The sequence below is a fragment of the Macrotis lagotis genome, chromosome 2, assembly GCF_037893015.1.
Source record: "Macrotis lagotis isolate mMagLag1 chromosome 2, bilby.v1.9.chrom.fasta, whole genome shotgun sequence".
Classification (NCBI taxonomy): Eukaryota; Metazoa; Chordata; class Mammalia; order Peramelemorphia; family Peramelidae; genus Macrotis; species Macrotis lagotis.
The window spans coordinates 252,214,930-252,238,267 of NC_133659.1; the positions used below are offsets into that span (position 1 = coordinate 252,214,930).

Here is a 23,338-nt window from a genome sequence, read left to right on the forward strand (position 1 = left end):
ACAATTGCTTATTGTAAAAACACCCAGCTATGTAGATGCCCAAAGAAAACTGCCAAGACTAATACCATATTTCTCCTCCCCAATCAAGGCCAACAGCCCACATCTCTTTACATCTCAAATCAAGGTGACTTCAAGTCCTAGAGCCAGTGGGGTTAAGAGACTCAAGGAGATACTCCTTGAGGGTTCTATAGGAGGAGCAGCAACAACCAGTAAACACAGGGAACCACTTTCCATAGGGCCTTAGGGGTTGGACTCCTAGTAGTAATAGCCAATTAACTTGGAGAGACTCTTAAGTTCTCATGGAAAAAAGATCTGGGTTATAGTGAAAAGAATGCTAGACTGAAGATAAGGGTTCAAGTTCCAACTTTGCTACTTACTCAAATCAAGAAGAAGCATTTTTCTCTCTGGCTTACCTCAGGAAAAACTCCTCATCTCAATGAACCTCAGTTTGCTCATGTGTAAAATGACTGCTGTTACACAAACTTGGTATGATTAAGTTTTTTGTTTTGTTTTTTTAGGTTTTTGCAAGGCAAAGGGGATTGAGTGGCTTGCCCAAGGCCACACGGCTAGGTAATTATTAAGTGTCTGAGACTAGATTTGAACCGAGGTACTCCTGCTTTATCCACTACGCCACCTAGCCGCCCCTATGATTAAGTTTTGAACTGAATCTTAGCTATCCTTTCCACATCATAGGGGTTAGAGGCACCGCATTACTGCACCCTGGAAAATCCACATAAAATTTTTTGGCACTCCCTTTGTGCTAATGAAGAAGTCTGAATTATGGTATTAAAAGATAAAGTGTTTTTAATAAACAATAGTATACATATATTTTATGCATTTTTTTAATTTTTCATGTAGTCTGCTAACCTTCACATGTCTTCTGAAGCATCTGAAAAACTCCCAAAAAAATCCCATATAATAGCTTATATCAACTGGTGATATATTGGAATCCTGATAGGGAAAGTCACAATGTGGAGGAGATAAATATAGTTCTAACTGAAGTGGCATCATTATAATTCCATCTTCCTCTTTCTGAAGAGGCCTTTCTGGTTAATTTTTAGAAACCACTCCCCTTTTGCTATTGGTCCATGTTCCTTGACCTCATTGCCCCATCAGCAAAGTGACCCTGCCACATTAGACTCTATGTAAACCCAGAACCTCGTAGTTCTGAGCCTTCTACTGGAACATACATCCCACTCTGTGTCCACAATATCATTTGTTATGTTGCCTGTTAAGAGAGCAGAGGCAAGGGAGACCATGTGTGAGTGACTCTATCTCTGGCCATATCTGTCTATTTCCTCCCATACTGCTCACAGCTATGAGCATTAATAAAACATTCTAAGCCACTTCAATATTGCTTTGTACTATTCACCTAGATTCTGGCTTGAATTTACATGCATGATCTTTGAGGTCTTTACTAACTTTAAGAAAGTTAAATTCCTTCTGATTTCCAGGGAATCTATGGATCCTTTCTGGCAATTGCCTCTGCAGTCCTATTAAGTTCTTCCAGGCAAGAAACAATGATCAAGAAGGAAGCCAAGAGGAGAGACCATTCTTCCTTAAGTCAAGACAGTTGGCAGGAAGGAAGATATGACCAGGAGGTCACCTGAAACACAGCTTCCATCTTTACCCTATAACTGAAATCCAACAGTTCCCAGGGAAAGACTTTAAAGAAAGATGAGACCAAGAATTGATCTTCATTTCTCTCCATCTTCTGGTTCCTCCCTTTAATCTCCTTCCTGATCCTGCCCAGAAGCTCTTATCTGTCTGGCTCTTGCTGAAATCTCAACATAACACAATCCAGATGCAGAAAGAAGAATGGTATTGAATGGAGGAGGAGGGAGAAGAGAGCCTAGGAAGGACATGCAGGCAGTTGGGAGGATTCAGATCCCAAACATGGTCCTTCCAAGGTCATCTCATCCACCCTCCTGCTAGGTATAAGTTTGTAACCCGTTCTGTTCTTAAGACCTTTTCCCCATCCCCCAGAGTTTACACTTCACAATGTTCTTAATTAAGAAAACTTTCCTAAGATCTACACCCTACCTATTATCATTTCAATCTCTTTGGTATTATCTTCAGAGAATAGTAGTTTACCTTACTCTATAGGATAGACCTAGAGAATCTTAGAGTCCACTTACTTAGTTCTCTCTCAGATATCTCTTTCCAAGCAAATTAAACTCAACTCATCACCTGCCTTCCACTCCTCCATTTCAATGTACTTCCCAGGACCAACTTCCCCTTCCCCAGGTCCCTTCCATTCTCTTCTCCCTTTCTCCATCTCCATCTCCTTCCCTCCATCTTCCCAGCTCTCTTCTAGTCCCTCTCTTTCTTTGCCTAGTACAATCCACAGTCCTTCCTTCTTGCTATAGTTTTATTTCCAACAGAGTAGGTCTCTCCCCACATCACTGAATAGTCTTATGAGTTAGGGAAGGAGATGTAGAAGTAATTGGACTGAGAGTAAAGAGACCCGAAGTCAAGACCCAATTTACTAAGGCAATTTACTTTATCTGAATCTTTCCATCTGTGAAAACTTAGAATACTTTGCATTTATATGGAACTTTTATTATTTCTATTTTAGGGAAAGAAACTGAGGCCTAAACTGGTTAAGTGACTTTTCAAGATCATCAAGATCATGCTAACAAGCAACAAAACTGAGAATGAAATCCAGTTCTCTTCTGACTCCAAATACAGATCTCAACTCAGTCACTCAAGTACCTTCTAGCTCAAGAATTCTATAAGAATATAGAGTAATAGACTCAATTAACATCTATGAAGGACTAACTCCTCTGTATCAAGTACTCTACTGGAGGGGTTAGACAAAAAAACTTAATAGTGCCTTCTCTTGAGGAGTTTATATTTAATGAGTCAGACCATGTGAATAGGTTTAGACCAGATATATACACATCACAGGGAAACTTAAAAAAATACATAATAGCAGGAAGGGAACAGAGATGCTTTATGCAGAAAGTAGCACTTGAGCTGAGTCTTGAAAAAGAACCCATCCTAGGGTTCTAGGAGGTAGATTTGTGATTGGAAGACATTCCAAGCATGGGGGATAGGCATTATAACAATAACGATGATGATGATGGTGATATATGATAATATATAACAACAGTAGTAATAATAACTAGTTTATATGGTTTGCAAGCACTTTATAAATATTATCTCAATTTATTCTTACAGTCACCTTGGGAGGTAGGTATCCCCATTTTAGAGCTAAAGAAATTGATCCCAAAAGAGGTGAAATGACTTGCCTAGGGTAATGTGGTAGGTATCTGAGGTAGAGTAGCTAGGAGGTACAGTGGATAGAGTACAAAGGAAGACCAGAGTTCAAATTCAGCCTCAGACATATTAGCTGTATGACCCTGGACAAGTCACTTAACCATTTGTCACAATTTCCTCATGAATTTACAGAAAGAAACGACAAATGACAACAGTTCTAGTATCTTAGCCAAGAAAATCCCAAAAGGGGTCATAGAGTAGACATGCTTGAAAATGATTAAACAAAATTCTGAGGTAGGATTTGAATTCAGGTCTTCATGACTCCAGGCCAAATGTGAGGTTAATAAGGAACCTTAAAGGTCATTTAATTAATCAAAAAACAAATATTAAGTGCTTGATATGTGTGTCAGGTACTATTCTTGACCCTGGGGATCCAAGAACAAAGAATGAAACAAATCCATGTATTTATTTATGTGGAAACTGAGGCTTACAGAGATTAAATGACTTGTCCAAGGTAGTAAGTGGTGGAATTGGAATTTGAACTCAATTTGAACTTCTGGCATAAAACTTTGATCTTAAAGTGTCCGGTTCAGGGAGTTAGATGGAAAAAACAGTTGGATCTGTTGAAATAGATCCAAAAGAAGGAAGGACAGGACATAAAGTTCTGAAAATTCTATCCCTCAGAGAATACCACTTTTTCCATGGGGATCTTTCCCCCAGTCAAGTTCTCCCTTTTTCTGAACTCTCTACTGTCTAGACTCTCTTAAAATACAATTGTAGATGATTAATAAAGATTTGTTGCTTATTTGAACTAAGATTCAAATTGAAGTAAAGTTAAGCCCCATAGGATCAAGTCAGGTAAAGAGGAGTAGGTAAAGAGTAGGTAAAAACTGTAGAAAAAGAGTACTGGTATAAACAAAGGATTATTTGATGTGGGTCAGGATTGTCTTAGGTTGGGCAAACTTTGGGGTTCCTCTGCAGTTATACAAGTCAGAAGAGAGGATACAAGAACTATGGATTGGAAAGGATTGGGAAGAAGAATAATCAGAGTCAGTTGTCATAATGCCAGTCTGAGATGGAGAGGAAAGGGGAAAGTGGAAAAAAGTTGAGGGGCAAGAAGGACAAAGGCAGGAGTCTGGATAAAACAATCTCCAGATACTCTTTGTGATTTCCCCCCAGCTGCTAGAAGCTGTTAGATTTTGGATCTCACCCAAACTACATCATTGGCCTGGCTCACAAGGGACCTGCAGCCCCCCAACTATTCTTCTTCCCAGCTCCTACCTGAGAATGGGCCCCTGGAGATGACTCCTCTGCACAGGTATGGGTGTGGCCATAGGACTCAAATCCCTTCTCTGAAGGTCAAAACACTGCCCCTAGGGCCAAGAAGCTCCTAAGGGAAGTGGCCACTGTTCAGCCCCCTGGCTTTGCTGAGAAAGAGGAGAACTCTGGGGTTGGGAAGAGAAAAAAGCCAGGCTACAAGAGGGTGGGGAGGTGGGGAGTGAGGATTGTTGAGACCCAACCCACAGGAACTGGGTGAGAGGCCTGGGATGAGAGGAAAGTTTCACATCTGAATCAGACCAAAAACAAGAAACTGTTCTCAGAAAAATCCCAGAAAGGACAAAAATAGCCCAGCCCAGCCCAACTCCAGGGACAGGGGACGGCTCTTCTTTAGGGAAAAGAGAGAAGAGCAGGGAAGTCAATGAAACAGGAATTAGTGAAGAGGCCCAAGGAATTGGGGTGCAGGGTGGAGAAATATCACCCAGAATTTCTTACTGAAGCAAACCTGGGCATCCCAGCTCCCAACTGTTAGTGATAGTTCACCAATCCTACCTACTCCTTTACTAGGTTCAAACTTCAATTCCTGGTCTTTTGTGTTTGGAGACAATGTTATGGGATTTGATGACAGCTAGAAAGATGAGACTTGAAAATGAACTTCCCCACTCCCCACTTAGCAGGGATTGGCAAAATCTGGTAGAGTGGGGAAGAAGTGAAATTAGAAGTAGCCAGGGTGTTTCCTTCCCTTAACAGGAAAGGAAGGCAAGGAGAAGATACATTTAGCGTTTGTTCAGCCCAGAGGCAGAGGGATGAACCGCAAGCTTTCGAGAAGGCAGCTACAATGTCTATGGAGCTGGCTTTCCATCATCACCCGGAGGTTTACTCAGAAGCTGAAGCAAAACGGAGGCTGGCCCTCACCAAAAACTGGGGGGGGGGGGGGGGGGGGGAAGAACGCCCAGACACCAGAGACCCATGGTGAGCCTGCTTAGCCCTGAATCCCAGCCTGCCTTCTGACTGGCTAAGGAGTTCAAGCCCCCGCCCATCCCCTGGTTGTCTGTGAGATGACATCATTATTAGGAACCAAGATGTTGCCTACGATTGGTTTGCCCATAGCATGGGGCGGGCTCAGGATAGAGTGGCTGGAGGGAAATTAAACTAGATGCAGGGGTGATTTTTAGTCTAGAAACTGAAATGGAGAGAAAGTGCAGGTGATGGTTTCAGATAACGGGTAAGGGGGCAAAGAGTGGGAATTTTACAGCAGCGATTGGGGGGATGGGAGAGATGTATTTATCTAATCCTATGGTAGAACCAGATGGTTATACAGTCCCAGACTATAGAAAGGAGGCAAGAAGGATTAAATTTGGTCCTTAGGGAGAACTTCTTTCTAGTCAACTGATAACAGAAAGTCAGACTTAGGTTTTAAAAGAAAGAAGAGGGGCAACTAGGTGGCACAGTGGATAGAGCATCTTCAATCCAGCCTCGGCCACTTACCAGCTATGTGACCCCAAGCAAGTCACTTAATCCTAATTGCCAAAAAAAAAAAAATTAAAAAATATGAGAAAAGAACCTCCTTTCTCTGCTCAATCATTCAGTATATCTATCAGTCATATGAGAAACATCAAATCTTTTCAGGGTACATTGTGTGACCTCAAGCCACTGGATTTGGATTCAGGACCTGAGTTCAAATCCAAGCTCTGCTACTTAAGTACATGTTGTGGTCTTAAACAAATCCCAAACGCTGGGCATCAGTTTTCTCATCTGTAAAATGAAATGATCTGAATAAAGATGATCTCTTAAGGATCCTTGTAATTCTGAATGATAAGATGTTTTGATGACTCCTTTGTCTAGCTTGGAGGCAGGAACTGGGCCCAGTGAAGAATCAGGAGGTGGGATCTCCACCTCATTATCCACATCTATAAAATGGGGATAATAGTAAATCCCAACTCCCCAGGTTATTAGGAAGATAAAAGGTGATAATATTTGTAAAGTGCTAGATAAATGCTAATATATTAATAGAAATTATTATAATAACAAAGAATGATTTTTAAACTGCAATTAAAGGCGAGGAGGCAGGGTGTGCATTATTGACATTAGAAAGAGAGACTTTCAGAGAGATTAAACAGCTAAATTCAAATGCTGAGGTGCAATAAGGAGAAGGCATTCTCGGTGGGTGCTAGGAGGGAGGGGTCACCCAGATCCCAGATGAAAAGGGTACATGAATAAAAATAAGAAGAGAAAGATGAGAGAAGGTGGAACACTGACTGAAGAATTCCTTCCCAAGATTCTGATCTGTTTGCATCCAATGTGCACTCTGGTACTTAATGGCAAAATTACAAATCCAAACCTCTCCTTTCTACCCCTCCTATACTGTCCTTTCCCATCCTGATGGAATAGAAAAAGCAAAAAGTAAGACAGTGACAATAGTTCATTAGAAGATGGGCAGATCTTAAGATCTTGGGGACTAGGAGCTCCCCTGTAGCCACCTGGGTCCAAGATTCACATTCCCACCATCACCATTACACATACAATGCCCTTACTTTCCATAACTGTGCCCACATCCCCAGCCCTGGCAGCTGGTTGGGCAGAGTGGCGGGGGCGGCACCAAGAGATAAAAATAACCCCCCTGGTGGCAGAGCTGGGGGAGCCATTCTGATAGTCAGCAGAGCCCAGTAGTGTTACAGTAATAATGGGGGGGCAAGGGGGGGAGAGGAGAAGAACCAATCATGATCTAAGATAACACTAGGGGAGAGAGAGGCAGGGGCTAGGGTGGGAGGGCAGTTAAAGGAACAAATTAAGGACTGGGGGGGAGAGAGGCTGGAAGGAAAAGAGAGAAAGGAGAAGAGCAAGGGTTATGCAGATATTATGAAAATAGGTAGTGACTGTTTCTAGAGATTAAACAAGGGCTAAAAGGAAGTATTTAAGCTATCAGAGTAGCTTAAAACAGCTCTGATCTCATCCTTTCCCCGTTGCTACATTCTACCCTCCAAGCTCTGTTATCTACCTCTTGACAAGAACATGTTTCCGACAAGTGTCCCCTGCTTCAGGCTTCAGTGCTATCTCTCCTCTGCTCAGGTCAGATGAGGACCGAAGGCTGGGCAGTTAAAAAGCTAGGGAGCAGAATAATCCCAGCATCCTGGGACAAGTCCCAAGGCAATGAAGATTTATCACATATAGGGAGTCATTTCACCCAACATCTCAAGACCTTGCCTGGGCTAGAGGAAGAAAGGAGTCAGGAAAACTGTTGGAAGAAGTAAGAAGGGAAAATGGAGAGGATGGACGATTGATTCATGGAAAAGAATCATATACTCAGAAGCCCAAAGAAAAAAGTAATCTGCTTCCATCTATACCCTCACCTGTGCTGCTTCTCCTTCCTCTCCAGTACTAATTAAATGCTTGTTAAGTCACCCTCCCCATAGACTCTCTCCCCCCACAGCTGGTGATACCTCATTCCTAGCAGATGGTCCTAACAGATGCCCAGGACCCAAGGGACCCAGTAAACATTGGAGGGCAACCCTAAATGGGAGCAGAAGGAAATAGGGGAAAGGGATTCTACTTCTGGGTTAAAAGTGGCTCAAGTTAACAGAGAGACCTTCTGATTGGGGAATAGATTGCTTGGGTCTCTTTTCCTAAGCTGCAGAGTTTATTTCTCCCATTTGGTTTTCTGCCCGTAAACTATACTTGATCAAAGAAGGTGGAAGCTGATTAATTAAAGGAGGTTGAAAGCCACCTCTAACTTCCCTACCCAGCCTAAGGTTCTTTGTATGTGTGTGTATATATATATATATATATATATATATATATATATTTCAGATATACATTGATTCAATAAATGTTGGGGTTTAATGACAAAAAGTTCATCTCAGTGTCTAGTCTCCTTTATTTTTTCTAAAAACATGATCCCAGCAAATTTCCCTGGCAAATAGAGACCAAAGAGAAGGCAAACTGAGAGGGATGCTTTCCAGACTAGACTAAGCATTAATGGTCCTTTTGCTCAGGACTTTCCAAAGCTAGAAATGTGCAGGGAGGGAGGGATGGGGGAGAGTGGGGTGGAGGTGGGGGGATAAGAGCTTCTATTTTAGCACAATTATCCCTACCTGTCTACCCCATGGGGCTTCAGTGAGGATCCATGATGAAATAACTGACATTTATAATAATTATAATAATAATAGCAATAGAAATAATAGCTAGCATTTAAATAATACTTTAACATTTGCAAGATGCTTTACAAATTTTATCTTCTTTTATCTTCACAACCTTGGGTGGTAGGATCTATTATTTTCATTTTATAGGTGAGAAATCAGAGGTAAATAGAGGTTAAGTGACTTGCCCAGGGTCACAAAGCTATTGCATATCTAAGGCCACATTTTAACTAAGTTTAGAAGTCACTTTACTCACATTGTGTCATTTGCCCCGTGAGGAACATACTATAGATATTATTATCATCATTGTTATTAATTTATTATAATTCACATTTCTTAGATGGGGAAACTGAGACTGACTTGTCTATGGACCCAGACTTAATAAGTGACAAAGACACAATTTGAACCCATATCTTCCAAACTCCAAATCCAGTACTCTATTTACTCCATGCTTTGCAAACTAGAAAACACCATATCAATCTCAATTGTGATTATTATTCTCATCTGCCCTCTCCTCTCCATGTGCTGATGCCAACTTGAACGGGTATGGAGGAGCAGGGGTAGCCATCATGAGTTCCCCAGGGCTGGGGGGAGGGAGATAAAAATGCAGGGACAAATGGGTAGAGGATAGGAAGAGATACCTTATATCCCATTCACCAAATCAAGAACCTACATAGCCAGAATCCCTGTCCCACGGCTTTCCTTGCTAGCATCAACATCCACCAATCCCATCTGCATTTGCAGAGAAAAAACTTCTTTGCAAATCTCTCTCATAATTGGCCATAACTGCAAAATCCACTATCCCAGAGCTTGGCTGTGTTTGTGAACATCACTCCACATGCCTCTTTCCAGACTCCTGACATCCCCACTCTCCCAAAGTCCTCCTAAGACTAACAAACTCTGACTGATCCCATCCAAACATACCCTTCCACTTAGCCCTCACTCTTGTTCTCAACATTCCTTCATTGATTTTTGCCTGGCCAGGGAGGCTAAGGGAGGATCAAATATGATTTTCACAAATGAGAATGGAGTTCACAGAAGATATTAGGTGGACCTCGATATCATGAAAGAGACAATTTTCTTAACTTTAGACCTCTCCAAACCCACTCACTCCCTCAATCCAGGTATCTGGAATTTGATACCCTTCTCAATTTCTGCTTCCTTCCCAATCCCTTCCCTAGCTCCAAACACCAATTCTTTTATATTCTAAAAGATCTTCAGTAAAAAGAAATCTCTACTTTCTTCAGTAGACTATTTTAGCAATTAGTGGGTAAGTTCCCCCTGATGTCTGACCTTCAAAATCCACCCACTATACCTATAGTTATCTTTTCTGGTTTTGATCTGGGGAGAGAGAAACCAGCTTTTCTCCCTACCTTGAAAAATCTCTCAAAACTTCCATCCTCACAAACCCAACTCAGTCTGAGGGAACAATGAGGTGCAATACCTTACTGAAGAGGTATGTAAAAAGGAGAAATTCCAAGGAGACAAGAACCACTTCTAGGGAAAAGAATCCTGTAAGAAACAAGTACAACCTGTGTCTTCATTCCAGAAACACACAGAATGAATTAGAAGGGACCTTCTCTTTCCCCACCAAAGAGGAAAGGGAGGAAAAAATGCAAGGATGTATTCATGGGAAGAGTCAGAGGGGAGAAGATTAACTTTGAAAATCACTGAGGAGATGAAAAGAAAGAAGAAAAGAAAGAAACGAGAGAATCAGAGATAGGGAAAGGGGAAGCACAGTTGGGGAAAGGAGAGGGTTTAGAAGAAAGAGACGAAAGGGGTAAAAATGGGAAGGAGGAAGAGAGGTCAGAAAGAAACAATGCTTCTAAGTATTCTCTATGTCCCCCCAAAAAAGGAGAAGAAAATTTATGTATTTCTGCTTCCCATTAAACAGAGAGGAAAGGCAAAAAGAAGAATTCACCATTCCAATTTAAGAAGTGGAAAAAGGCTAGAAATAAGTTGGGGATAGGGTACATATAAAATCCTAAGATTTTATCTATGAAGGGGAAAGAGAATAACTGAATCATTCACAAAGCAAGGAGAGTAGACTTGAAGATGCAAAGGGATTGGGAAGAATAAAGTATTTTCAAATAGATCAACAGAAAAACCCAATCTCACAGAACTGGAAGAGGAAGCCAGTATCTCTCATAGTTCCAAAGAGGGGCCATCAATTCTCAGATACTAAGGACAACCTTATCCTTAGTCCAGCTTTATCATAGTTCTAGAACTAGAAGGGCCCTTTTCATTTTACAGCTGAAGAAAATGAGCTGATTTGTCTAAAGTCACAAGGGTAGGGGGAATTTAAACTGAGATTCTCTATCTTCAATAACAGCTAGCTTTCTCTGTTCCTCAAATCTCTCCTTAGAGTCTTCTTAATCAAACCCATTCAAAGTTGGGAAATCCTTTCCTTATGCAACGCAATGGAAAGATCACTGGTTTAACTTGCAATACTTCTCTGTGTATGGAAAAGCTCATGCCTGTAGATGTTTGTTAAGTTCAGAATAACAAAAGAAAAGAATTATATATCATATATATATATAGAGAGAGATGGGTATATACACATTGTGTATATTTTATGTGTGTGATATGCTACCATATATACATGTGTATATATGAAAAATATAAACATATATATGTATACATGACTTTTTTTTAAGAGCACTATGCCTGGAGTCAGGGGTTGTTGTTGTTTGTTGTTCAGTTGCTTCAGTTATATCTAACTCTGGGAGGGTGAAATCAAGATGGTGCAGTAAAAGCAGTTATGTCTAACTCTTCATGACCCCATTTGGATTTTCTTGGCAAAGATACTGGAGCGGTTTGCAATTTCTATCCCCAGTAAATTTTATAGATGAGGAAAGTGTCTGACGTTGGATTTGAACTCAGGTTTTCCTGACTCCAGGCCCAATGCTCTTGATTCACTGAACTATCCTGGTTCAAATATTGGCATTGATTCTTGCTAGCTCTATGACTGATTACAGGCAAATCACGAATTCCCTGGGCCTCAGTTTCCTAACTTGTAAAATTAAGAAAGCAATTATCATTATTACTTTTGTAGAACCATAAGATTCAGAACAGAAAGAGACCTTCAAGGCCATGCAGTCAAACTGAAGTCCAGGGAGACAAGATTAATTTGCACAAAGTTGTATGGATAGTAAGCACCCAAAGTTTGTGTCTGAATTTGAATCTTCAAGGAAAGTGCCAGAGCATTGTATTCATGTTATTCTGTTGAGCCTCAGTCTCTCCTGTCACACCTTTGCTCAACAACAAATTCAATTTGCCAACCCATTGGTCTCTTTGAAGATTGTGGAGCGAGTAAGATGGAGGTTAATCAGGAGCTTTGCTTTCTGGCTACTTCCCAGCTCTCCATCCTCTATTCAAGGAGGAAACCAACTCAGCAGCATCATACATTCAGAACTTAAAAAGACTGTTCATCCAGTCTTCTCAATTTAGAGAGAGGAAATGGAAGTCCTAAGAGGTTGCGACTTATCCCAAGGTCACAAAGGAAGTAAGTAGCACAATCAGGATTTGAATCTTTGCCCCTCCAGCTCAAGAACTGACATCTCCCTGGGGTTCAATGAGGATATGAACTGAAATATAACTGAGTCCCTTTTTCCTCCATTATACATTCCCCTGATCCTTCTCTATCCCCAGAGTACTATATCCACTAACTTCTCCAATTTCTAGACCTTTTCCGGCTATACCTGAATGTAAGGATCCTGCTTCCAGGGTACCAAGAAGAAACAAATTTATCCTGTAGGTGCCACAGCATTGCCTTTGGCCCTACTATTTCCCCACACCTATAATTCTTGCTAAAGTCATACTATCTGACCATTTTTATGCCTCTGCTAGAGGTGTCTCATCCCTCCAGTGACAAAAGCTCTCCAAGAATGAAGTTCCTCTATCCCTGGCATTCCATGACCCTCATGGTCAGAATGAATTCTCTGAGACCTGATGGAAAAACTGAGACTAAAAAACAAAAGGAAAGAGTCACAATGGGGGCCCAGGATCCACTGCTGGAATGTGTCAGAATCAGGATTTGAACCCATCTGCCAAAAGAGTCACTGCACAGGGTTACAAGATAAAGGAGTAGAAGATAACAGAGCCCTTTGAGAGCCACAAAGGGGGTCATCCCATAGGTAAAAATAAAAGGGAGTCAAGCCAGGAAAGGGGGCTCTGATGTTTCTTCCCACCATTGCCTAAATATTGGGATGTTGCTTCCAGAGGACCAAGAAGCAGTGAGTTCATTCTGTCAGTACCACAGCAATGCCAGAGCCATAGGTTAGGGGGAGGAGGGAGGAGAAAGAAGGAAGAAGGAAGTCCTGTTTTCTAAAACAACTGGGAATTGTTTCCCTGCTTCCAAGCTACCAGTAAGAGAATCCTAGGTGTTCACCCCCAACTGGCTCTTCTACAATGCTACCCATTTCAAGTTTGCTAGGTCCAATGAATTTATCAATGAGGTTCCTATCCCTTTGTTTCTGGTACCTCTAAATCCTTCTTGTACATTCAAGAAAAGAGAAGATGCTAACAGTTAGAATTCTGAATTTTCTGTCAACTCTCCCTTATAATCAAAACACACACACACACACACACACACAAAATGATAGTCACATAGAACTACACTATACTTCCTCCACATTTTGCCAGTGTTGTCTCTAACATTCAAAACATGCACTTATAATCACATATATTCACACCCCCTCCCACCCACTAGACACACATACACATACACACCTAGTACAATGAACAACACTTATGCCCACCATGGTGACACAGTCATATGTATGATCACACACATGAATACACTCCTCATCTTTTCATTTCCCCTGGGCACTTTCTGTCCCTTCTGGCTCTATCTGGAGATCACAGCGTTAGGAAAACAGAATCTGACCCTCAAAGCCCGTCAGATGTATCACTTTTGCAAAGTTTTCATTACCCACCCCCAACAAAGCAATCCTCTTGCCCTCAATCTGCCCCAAGAATAGGAATAGCACTGGACTCTCAGATACTTGATTCCATGCCCCAACTCTGTGGCAATGACCTTGAGCTAGAATCTATGACCTTGAGGCCAGACACCCTCCACTACTCCCCTGACTTCTTTAGAAAAAAAAAAGAGGCTCTATCATTAAACAATATTTGAACTAGAGGAAAGGGGGAAAGGGGACTGTGTCTATAATTTCCTGAGAGTAGCAAGGGGCTGTTACTCTTTCCTGAGAGATATGGAAGCAACATCTATGCCAGACTGCAGGGAAGAGAAGAACCATGCCTACACTGTCATTGGGAGAGAGATAAGCTAGTCTAAACAGTCTTGGGTCAGAGAAGACTACCATCTACTTGGTCCTGAAGGAAGAATTAAGTAGGATCTCCTGGTGCAGTTTCCACAGGTTTATGGGCTAGTCTACAGGCTAGTTTACGGCTAACCCAAATCCCCTGAGCCAGACTGGGCAGAATTGAAAAGCAAAATTAATTGTCTGATTGACTCTCACTATGTGGTAGAGGTGGAGGGAAAAGTGGTACAAAGAAGGTGCAGTGACTTGCCCCTGTTCCTGCCCCTGCCCCAGGCTGCCACAGATCTGATCAATTTACCACTGCTCATTTGTGCGTGGCTCGCTGCTTAGCCAGGGGAAAAAAAAAACTTACCATATAAAAGTCCCATACCACTATCTCTATGGAATCTCAGAGTGAACCCAACCCCTTCCACATTAGGGTCACAGGCTCCAGAGGCCATCTTAGCCAGTATTCTGTGTCCAAGCTGGACAATTCTATTCTTCCTGATCTACAGACTCCCAGCTTACTTAGGAAAGACTTTCTGATGTTTAACCACACTCTCTTCTGTGGAATAGCAAAGAAACTCCCTAGGGTTTAGACTCCCTACTCTGGCTCTTCTGTCAATTCAAATTCAATATAGGAAAAGCCCTTCTTATATTGGGAACCAGTACATCTAGCTCCCCTTCCCACCCAAAATCCCTCCTGCAACACTGATTTTTCCAGAGAAGAGAGCAACCTCAGATCCCTTAGAAGAAAATATAAGTATCCTGCATTTTAGCCATGCTTCTCTCACCACCCCCCACAACCAGATCAAATAGTAGTGATGATAGAGAAGAGGAGGGCTCAGGGATCCAAGGCCTTTGCTCATTACTGTCCAAACCATTTTTCTTAGTCTTCATTATCCATATTTAGCACCCCCAACTCATAGCTTCCCACCCCTTGGTAGGATATCTTTCCTCTATAATTCCAGTCTTACCTATAGGGTGAAGTTCCCCTTGAAAGCAGTGTTATGATGGAAAGTATATTAACTGGCAAGAGGAGATATGGGTCCCAGTTTGGGCTCTGCCCCTAATTAATCATATGTTCTGACACGCATAATATCACTGCTCTGAACCTCACTTCTTTCATCTGGAAAATGAAGGGATTGATCTGGATGATTCCTAAGGTTTCTTCCAATTCTCAGTTTCAACGATTTCAAAAGAAATGGTTCTATTTGTTATCAATTCAGTATCTACCCAACTTTAAAAGGTAGTGAGTACCCCATTTTCTTCCTCTCTAATTCCATGGCTTTTGGCTTTTTCTCGTCATGGCTCCCCAAAGTGTCCCAAAAACTTTTAATACACAAAATACCAACTAGTGCCACGGCCCTGAAATAAACTAAGTCTAGAAACCACTATGACACCCAATTTCTTCTTTGCTGTTGATAAAAGGGAATTAATATCCCTCTAAGAATTTTTTGACCTTTAAAAAAACTGGAATTAGTATCTTGGCTAATAATCAAGGAAGCATCCCTTTTCTGAATAGTTGCCATGTAATCAGGAGATTTCTCTTAAAACAATATGTCAGTATACCATGTCTGGCATTCTTACAGCCTTCGGGCAGGATAGCACCTGCAGGAGCCCAGTCTTGGTTATGGGAGAGTCCCTTTGAAACTGTGTTACAACAGAAAGATGAGAATAGCTTTTACAATAAAAATAAGTATTGTTGGTGATGATAAGATAAGATAAATGATGATAAAATAAAACCAATATCTCTCTAAGGACCACTCCTTCCAATCCCATAGCTCTCCTGAGATCAAGTATGTGCTACTGGGGTCCCCAACTCCTTCTCAGGCCACCTCTAAGTGGGTTTAGGTCAGGCTGTTCCCTTGATAAGACTCTAGCTGGAAATATGAATACTAGCCCACAGGTAAGACTTTCTAATGGTGAGAGATTGAAATACAGAAAGATATTTCTCCACTGGAGTGAAGGAAAAATAATTTTGAATCAGGGCAGGACTGATATCCTTGGAAAGATGGGGTAGACTAGTCTGAGATATCTGGATCCTTCAATCCTTCAGACAAGCCCCTTTCCTCTAATCCACCTCTCTTGCCCTTGGTTCTCATCAGCTGAACTTCATTTTCTATTAAGAATCCTCCAGTGTTCCTCCCCACCCAAAATCAATTTAATCCTGCATGCCATTTCTCTGTCCCAAACCTCATTCCAGCCAGGGCTGTGCTCCATTGAGTCCAGAAAATTGCTTTGGCCTAAGGCAGCTGGGGAGGGGCATATAAATCCCAGGTTCTCTCATTCATGTTTCCCATCTGTGCCTCAGTTTTCCCTACAAGATCTCCAACAGCGGATTGATTTTTTTTTTAAAGCTGATCTGCAGGGGATAATAGAGAGTCACAGTCAACAGATTTAGAACAGGGGACCCAGAAATTCAGTGTGCCTACCCAATTCTGAAAGTTGGTTAAGTACCCAGTAGGTGTCATACTTAATCTCTCCAGGGAACCAGAATTTTGTAAGGTCATGGAAATTAGAGCTAAAGTGGACCTTAGAGATCATCAAAGATAGTTCCCTCAATTTACAGCTGAAAAAGTCAAGTCCTGAAAATGAATTGCCTATATATTTGAACCTAGATCCTCTCATTTTAAATCCACTCAGTCTGAGTTGCCCATGAGGACCCAGTGTTACCAGTTTGATGCTCTTGGGTGAAAAGAGAGCAAGAAGTTATGTTTACATGGAACTGTCTCACCTTTTCCACTTGTCATTTCCCTTAACAGACCATAGGGAGTCATTTCAGAATGCAGTGATTATCCAATGGTGAATTAATACACAGAATGATTTTGCTTTAGTCTAATTCTTCCCCAATCCCCAGGGGCAGAAAAGAGTGACTCTCTCTTCAGCCTGAGGGCTGCAGATCTGGACACCTGGGATATGCCTTGCCCCATTCACATCTTCCCCCCACCCCCTCCATGGCCCTGCTTGAAAGTGCTTGGGAATCCTGGAAGAACCTACATAAAAAGAGGATTTGGGCTTTATTTACCTCTTTTCTCTGCCAAACACCCTTCATCTCTGAGAAGGGTTATACATCTCCCCTCCTCCCTGAAGGATTGCTTCATGAAGATGAAGGGTAACTTCATTCCATTCATTCCTCACACATACTACATACTTCTATTTCTGCCCTTGACACCCCAGGCCATGAGCCCTGAGGAAAGATGCGGGGGAGCCAGAATGGGGTTTTCTCCCTCCCCAATTCCCCAACTTCCCCTACCCTCGGTGAGATCTATAGAAGTCAAAAGCTGCCAATCCCAAGCAACTACATATTACCTACAGGTTGGCATTCTTTGAGTATGTCACTGTGGGCACAATAACATATATATATATATATGTATGTATATACACACATAGACACATTCGTCTCACATTTAGCCAGCCCTGAATAGACCATGTCACAGGTGCATCCCAGGACCTCTCCCCTGCTCCATGGGCTACTCATGTCCCCAAAAACAAGCACTCCTGCCTCCATCTTTCACTTTATAACTCTATTACCCCCTTCCACTCATACACGACTCACATGTGTTAGTGACCAAGTATGTCAGGGCCATGTCATCTTGTACCTGCAAACCTATGTGGCCATCAGTCCTCCCCAAGCTCCCCTCACCCTGGGATGGCTCCAGAGGTGCATCCCCCTCCCCCGATCCAGTCTCTGCTCCGGGTTGGGGGGGGTGCTCTGCACTGGGGGGGGGGGTGCACTCACAGAGACCGAAGCTTAATCCACATTTTCTTGCTGGGGGCTGATTTGAGCTCCAGGGGAGACGGACAATCCGGTTCCAGCATCTCCTGGGGACTGCCAGGGGACAGCTCCATGCTTCGCTCAGTCGCTGCGGGAAGGAGGGAGGAAGGAAGCAAGGAAGGACGGATGGAGAGCTGCTCAGCCCCCGGCTCGCCCCACCACCCCAGTAGATCCCTCTCCCCCCACCCCCGCCGCCCCCAGTCTCCTGCCCCTCTCCCCCGCCCCTCTTCCCACCTGCGGCTGGCTAAGGCCAGCCAGGCCGGTATGTTGGAGTCGGGGCCCCGGCTAGGCTGCAGCGCCTCCTCTCCGGCTGCCCAGCTCTGCTCCGGGTTCCTTGTCTGTGTTGTCCCCGCCGCTGCTCTGCCTCAGCCGCCTCCTCTGCCTTCCCTCCTCCCTCCTCCTTCCCCTCCCTGGATTCCCCCCTCCTCCTCTCTTCCTCCTCCCTGCGCTCTCCTCCCACCCCTTTGCTGTCTCTCATTCCTCTCTGTCTTTCCTCTCCATCTCTCCTTCGCCTCCCTGTGTTACAATTACCGGAGACGCGAGGAGGTGGGGGGAGGGGGGACGCGAGGCAACGGAGGAGGAAAATCGGGGTGTCACATACACAGACGAGCACAGCCCAAAGGGGTGCCCTGGCGGCCGTGCGGGCACACATGCTCATTCATACACATACAGGCCAGACCACCTGGTGCGTGTTCCAAAGATATCAGTCGAGTTTCTATTTGCAACCATATCCTTTTATTTGTTTATTTGTTTGCTTGTTTGTTTGTTTGAGGGGGGAGGGCAGCGGTGGTGTTGTTGGCAAAATAGCTTAGCTGGCCATCAATATATTGGAAAGCCCTCCGTTTACATTCCCAATTAAAAACAGTTTAATCCTGTCCATCCCTTTGGATTTCATGGGAATCTCTGTGTCTGTCCACATATGCTCACATATGTGTAGCTGGGTACCTGAGGGGGTCTAAATGTGTCTTCATCTTGAAGTGTGAGTCTGCATTGGTCCACTGGTCTCCCAGGCTCTGACTTAGTGACGTGACATCATAAGGCTCTAACTCGTCCTATCCCTGAGGGCCTTCAATCCCTCTTTGAAAGAAAAACGCCAGTGCTTGATCCCAACTGTATCGGATCTGGTTTTCAGCTCCCTCAACCTTCTCTTCCTAGACTAATTTTTCTCTCCATCTCTCTCTCATTGTCTCGTCTCTTTTTCTAGGTACCTGTCTTTCTCTTCCTCCTCCCACAGTTCCTGTCAGTAACTCTTAAGGTCTTTTCTTTTTGTGCCTTTTTTCCCCTTCATCTCTCAAACACCCCCAGGCTCCCAGGTGCCCAGTCTCTCTCTCTCTCTCTCTCTCTCTCTCTCTCTCTCTCTCTCTCTCTCTCTCTCTAACTGTACTTCTACTTATGTTATCTTATAGTAGAAAAATCACTCCAACATTTTCAATCCTTTGGAGTAGAGATGCAGCCTAGCTTGCTCACTTCTCTAGGATCCAATAACCAAAACATGTGTGTGATCTAAAGGAAAGTGTATTGAGCTTTGGGATCAGAGACCTCAGTTTTTAGTCATACCTCTGCTTCTTATCCTTGTGTGACCTTGGGTAAGTCATTTCACTTTTCTGTGCTCAGTTTCCTCCTCCTTAAAGAGAGGTTAGACTGGATGATTGATCTCAAAGTTTCCTTTCCATTCTAAATCTACGATCCTGTAATGCAATGAGCCTCTTACTGTCAAGAATTCCTGACTAATGTTTCATCCCCCCCAACACCTAATGTTCGTATTCTGCTCATCCACTTTTATTCTAGCCTCAGAGAGATGAACCAGAGGATCAAGATTTGTTCCTAAGACCTGGTCAAAGGACAACATTGCTCCATCCCCAGAGACCTAGTGATCACCCTTAGCAGGCACTTTAGCCTGACTTGACAACATCCCCCTCCAGCTACTGTAATAACCCAGGAATTCATCTTATAAATCCACTGCTGCTTCAAAGTTGGCTAGAATTTGCATCATTAAAAGGGTAAAGGTATGGGCATCAACAAACTACCTAGTCCAAAGTCCCCTATGACACTTGTCCTGGAGCCCAGGGCTTGAACTGATTCAAGAAGTTATAAAGGATAGGAGAAAGGGAGGGAAGGGAGGAAAGTCTCCCATTATCACCTTGGGGAGTAAGGGAGAAGGAAGCAGAGGAGGGTGGAGGGAGAAAGAGGGAAGATAGAAAGATTGCCTACCTAGCTCAGAGTCCCAGAATACATGATGGACTGGGTCAGGCCTCCAGGGAGGTTCTAAGTCAAGGTTTGGTCATGAGAGAAACATCAGCAAAATGATCTCCCAGAAGAGAAAGGAGAGGCAGCATCAGAGCACACATACCTTTAGACTAGTATTTTGTGAGGGAAAGCCTGGCAAATATTATTATCCTAACTTTGCACAGAATAAAATGGGACCTTGGAGAGGTTAGGTGACTTATCCATGGTCACATAGCTACTAAAATTCCCAAAGGGCATTTGATTTGAAGTCTCTGATTGCATTCTTACCTAATCCCAACTTGAGTAGGGAGGGAGGGAGGGAGGTGTTGAGGGAACAAACAACTACTTGCAGTTGCAAGAACCCTGGAAAGGGATTTAAGATCCAGTGCTGCTATTTACTACCTCTCTAACTCTGAGGATGACATTCCATTTTCTAGCCTCATTTTTTCTCATCCATAAAATGGACCAGAGGATCCCAAATATCTTACAGGTACAAACATTACGATCATGTGGCTGGAACAGGTTAACTCTAAATAGGGTTCCCTAACTTTGAGAGGATATTCAAAACCAGAGCAGGGGGGTAAGAGAGGAGCTTAGAGATTTGTTGTTGTTCAGTCATTTTTTTCATTTGTGTCTGACTCTTTGTGACCACATTTGGGGTTTTCCTGCAAAGATATTAGAGTGGTTTGCTTTTTCTTACTCCAGCTCATTTTACAGATAAGGAAACTGAGACAAACAGGGATAAGTAATTTGCTCAGGGTCTGACAGCTAATAACTGTCTGAGGTCATACTTGACCTCAGATCTTCCTGATTACTGCACCACCTAGCTGTCCAAAGTCAGCTACCAAATGACAAGGCTTCCTCCTGCTTCCTCTTCTGACTCAGTTCTGTGTGTGTGTGTGTGTGTGTGTGTGTGTGTTTTACTGTAAACACAGAATCTCTTACATTAATTACCATCTCTAGAATCAAACCTTATTCTCTTCTGCTTCAACTGGAATCCAATTCTGTTTTGATGACCCTCTATAGAGAATTAGGGAACAGAATGTCCCTGTCCCATTCAGAGGCTCAAAGATTGCTCATCAGTCCCTCCCACCTGCCCTAAAAGCAAGCACTCTTTTTTTCCACATTCATTCTGCCCAAGCCTTTACTGTTGCCCCCTGTTGCCCATCCCTTAGTATCTGTCCCCTGCTCCCTCCGTCTTGGATCTAGCTGTACTCCCTGGAGACCCTCTGCCTTCCTCCCACCCCCAGCTCTTCCCATAACGTTCTCTCCACGAAGCTTCAGTTCAATAGAGTTTGAAAATGATGTTTTGGCAGCAGGTGACGGATGGATGTGATCTGCCTCCTACAGGAAAGCTATTTAAAGGGGCGGCCCCGGCATCCTCTCCTTCCAGAATGACAGAAGAGAGGAGCCTGCTCTTCACTCACTTCTTGGTTGCAAATTGAGCTCAGGTTCACTTCTGGCTCTCCAAACTTACAAGCCAGGGCTGCTGCTGCCAGTTGCCTGGGCAGGTGGGAGGGAGAGAGAGAGAGAGAGAGAGAGAGTACATAGCAACTCCCAAAGGTGTGGGGGCTAGGAGCTAGGGGGAGGGAGGGATGATCATTTCCTTTGATGACAAGTACTTAAGAAAAGAAGGAGGTTGAGTTGGAAGAAGGTAGGGGGGACAACCTTCTTCTAGCTGCATGTGTTCGAACAACGAGCTCAAAGTCAAACTTTTAGGGAAGAAAAGAGAGAAGTTAGCACTAGTAGATTCAGAAAAGAGAGTTCCAGGAGCAGGGTGGTGTGAGTTGGGATTTGACGGAACAAGCCTGTGGGATAGACAAAGCAATGATATGAACAGGAAGGAAGGATCACAATATAGAGAACAGCTGAAGGAATAGCTGATGAGACTTGCTACAAAGTATCAGTGGTAGAGCCAGCCTTGCAGATCCAGACCTCTTTCCACTGCACCAAAGAGGAATCATCTCTGCAATACAACTAACCCATAAAGGTAAAGAACACCTGGGCTTGGGAGAGTCCTCTCTTTCTCCTGAATAAGGACTTCTAACACTATGCCAAACTCTAGTCCAATCCTAGCTGCTGGATAGTTTCTCTCTCTCTCTCTCTCTCTCTCTCTCTCTCTCTCTCTCTCTCACCTCACTCACTTCCTCTGTCTCTCCTCTCTCTTCCCACACTATACCACATTCATACACACACCCAAGAAAATTAGGCCCAAAAGGCCAGGTCTCTTAGTAATCAGTGTATTAACCTTTTTGTGTGTGTTTCAGACCCCTTGGGGACAGTCACTCTGGGGATGCTTATAGACCCTTCCCAGAATCATGTTTTTAAATACATAAAATTGCAAAGGAAATAAATCATATTGAAACAGTTATAACATTTTTGTTAAGTTCCCAATCCTTGCGCTAAGAATCCCTGGCACTTAAAGGATCAAGTCTCCTAAGTATTTCCACCACTTCCAGGGGGAAATCCTGAAAAGGAGGCTCCCCTCACCAAGGGGTCTCAGGCACAGGTTCCCCTGTCTTCTTGAGTCACTTCATACTGAACCCCGAGTCGGACCAAAGATGAGAGAGGGAAGCAGTCTTTATATGAGCTAATCTAATACCAGCTCCCTAGCTGGCCCCTTTCCATAGGCTGGGGGAGAGGAAGGGGGAGGAAGGTGATTCCATCTCATTGCTGCAAACAAGTTAATGGAGATTTTAATGAAAACGCCAAGATAATGAAAATGCTGAGGCTTAAACCAGCTGCAGACACTCTGCCAGCACTGTCTGTGCCACAGAAGACCTAGCTCCTCCTCCTTTGTCTCCCTTTCCAGTCCTTTAAGGAGATGAGGGTGCAGGGTTTACAAATGGGTAGTTGATGAATGCTTACAAGGAATCAGAGCCCCTTGAGGTCATGAAAGCCAATTACTTTGGCTGCTGGAGAATCCTAAGGTCATTGCATCCCTCCAGCCTCTGATTGATAAAAACTGTTCATTCAGATGGTACATCATCATTTTATCTTCTAGACTGCTTCCCCAAGGAATCTATTATGCCCAAATCCATTCTGATGGCCGAGTGTGTGGGGTCCTTGAATCCTGATAGTTGAATCTTTCCAAGAATAAAAGCAACTTGATCTAACAAGAAAATCTTCAGTCTTAGCAGGTCAGGAAATCATAGGATCATAAGGCTGGAAGGGTCTTAGAAAGATGAGTCCAACCCTCTCATGTTAACTATATAGAAACAGACAGTTCTATAGGCAAAAGGTGGGGAGGGGAACTTTCCAGACAAAGATAAGGAGGTGGGATATCAGTGAGTTTAAAGGAATAGAAAGAAATCTGTTTTTCCCAAGATCTTACTCATTATCTAAAGCAAAATTTGAACTACAAATCTATTCCCCAATTCACAATGCCAGGCTGCTTCTTGGTTCTAATAAAAGTTTTGATATTAACTTGCTCT

The 23,338-nt window shown here is 43.2% G+C and overlaps 1 protein-coding gene across 4 annotated transcripts in view; it reads right to left on the bottom strand.

The window, feature by feature from the left end:
• Positions 1-18,033, bottom strand: part of PDE1B (phosphodiesterase 1B) — a 33,835-nt gene extending 15,802 nt beyond the window's left edge. The window contains exons 1-2 of one of the 4 annotated variants that reach the window (XM_074225713.1): positions 17,913-18,033; positions 17,643-17,766 (exon numbers count right to left, since the gene is read on the bottom strand). In XM_074225713.1, the coding sequence (XP_074081814.1) occupies positions 17,643-17,752 (110 nt within the window). In that variant the 5' untranslated portion in view covers positions 17,753-17,766; positions 17,913-18,033. The other 3 variants (XM_074225714.1, XM_074225715.1, XM_074225716.1) reach the window with 3 other exon arrangements.
• Positions 18,034-23,338: the final 5,305 nt, after the last annotated feature.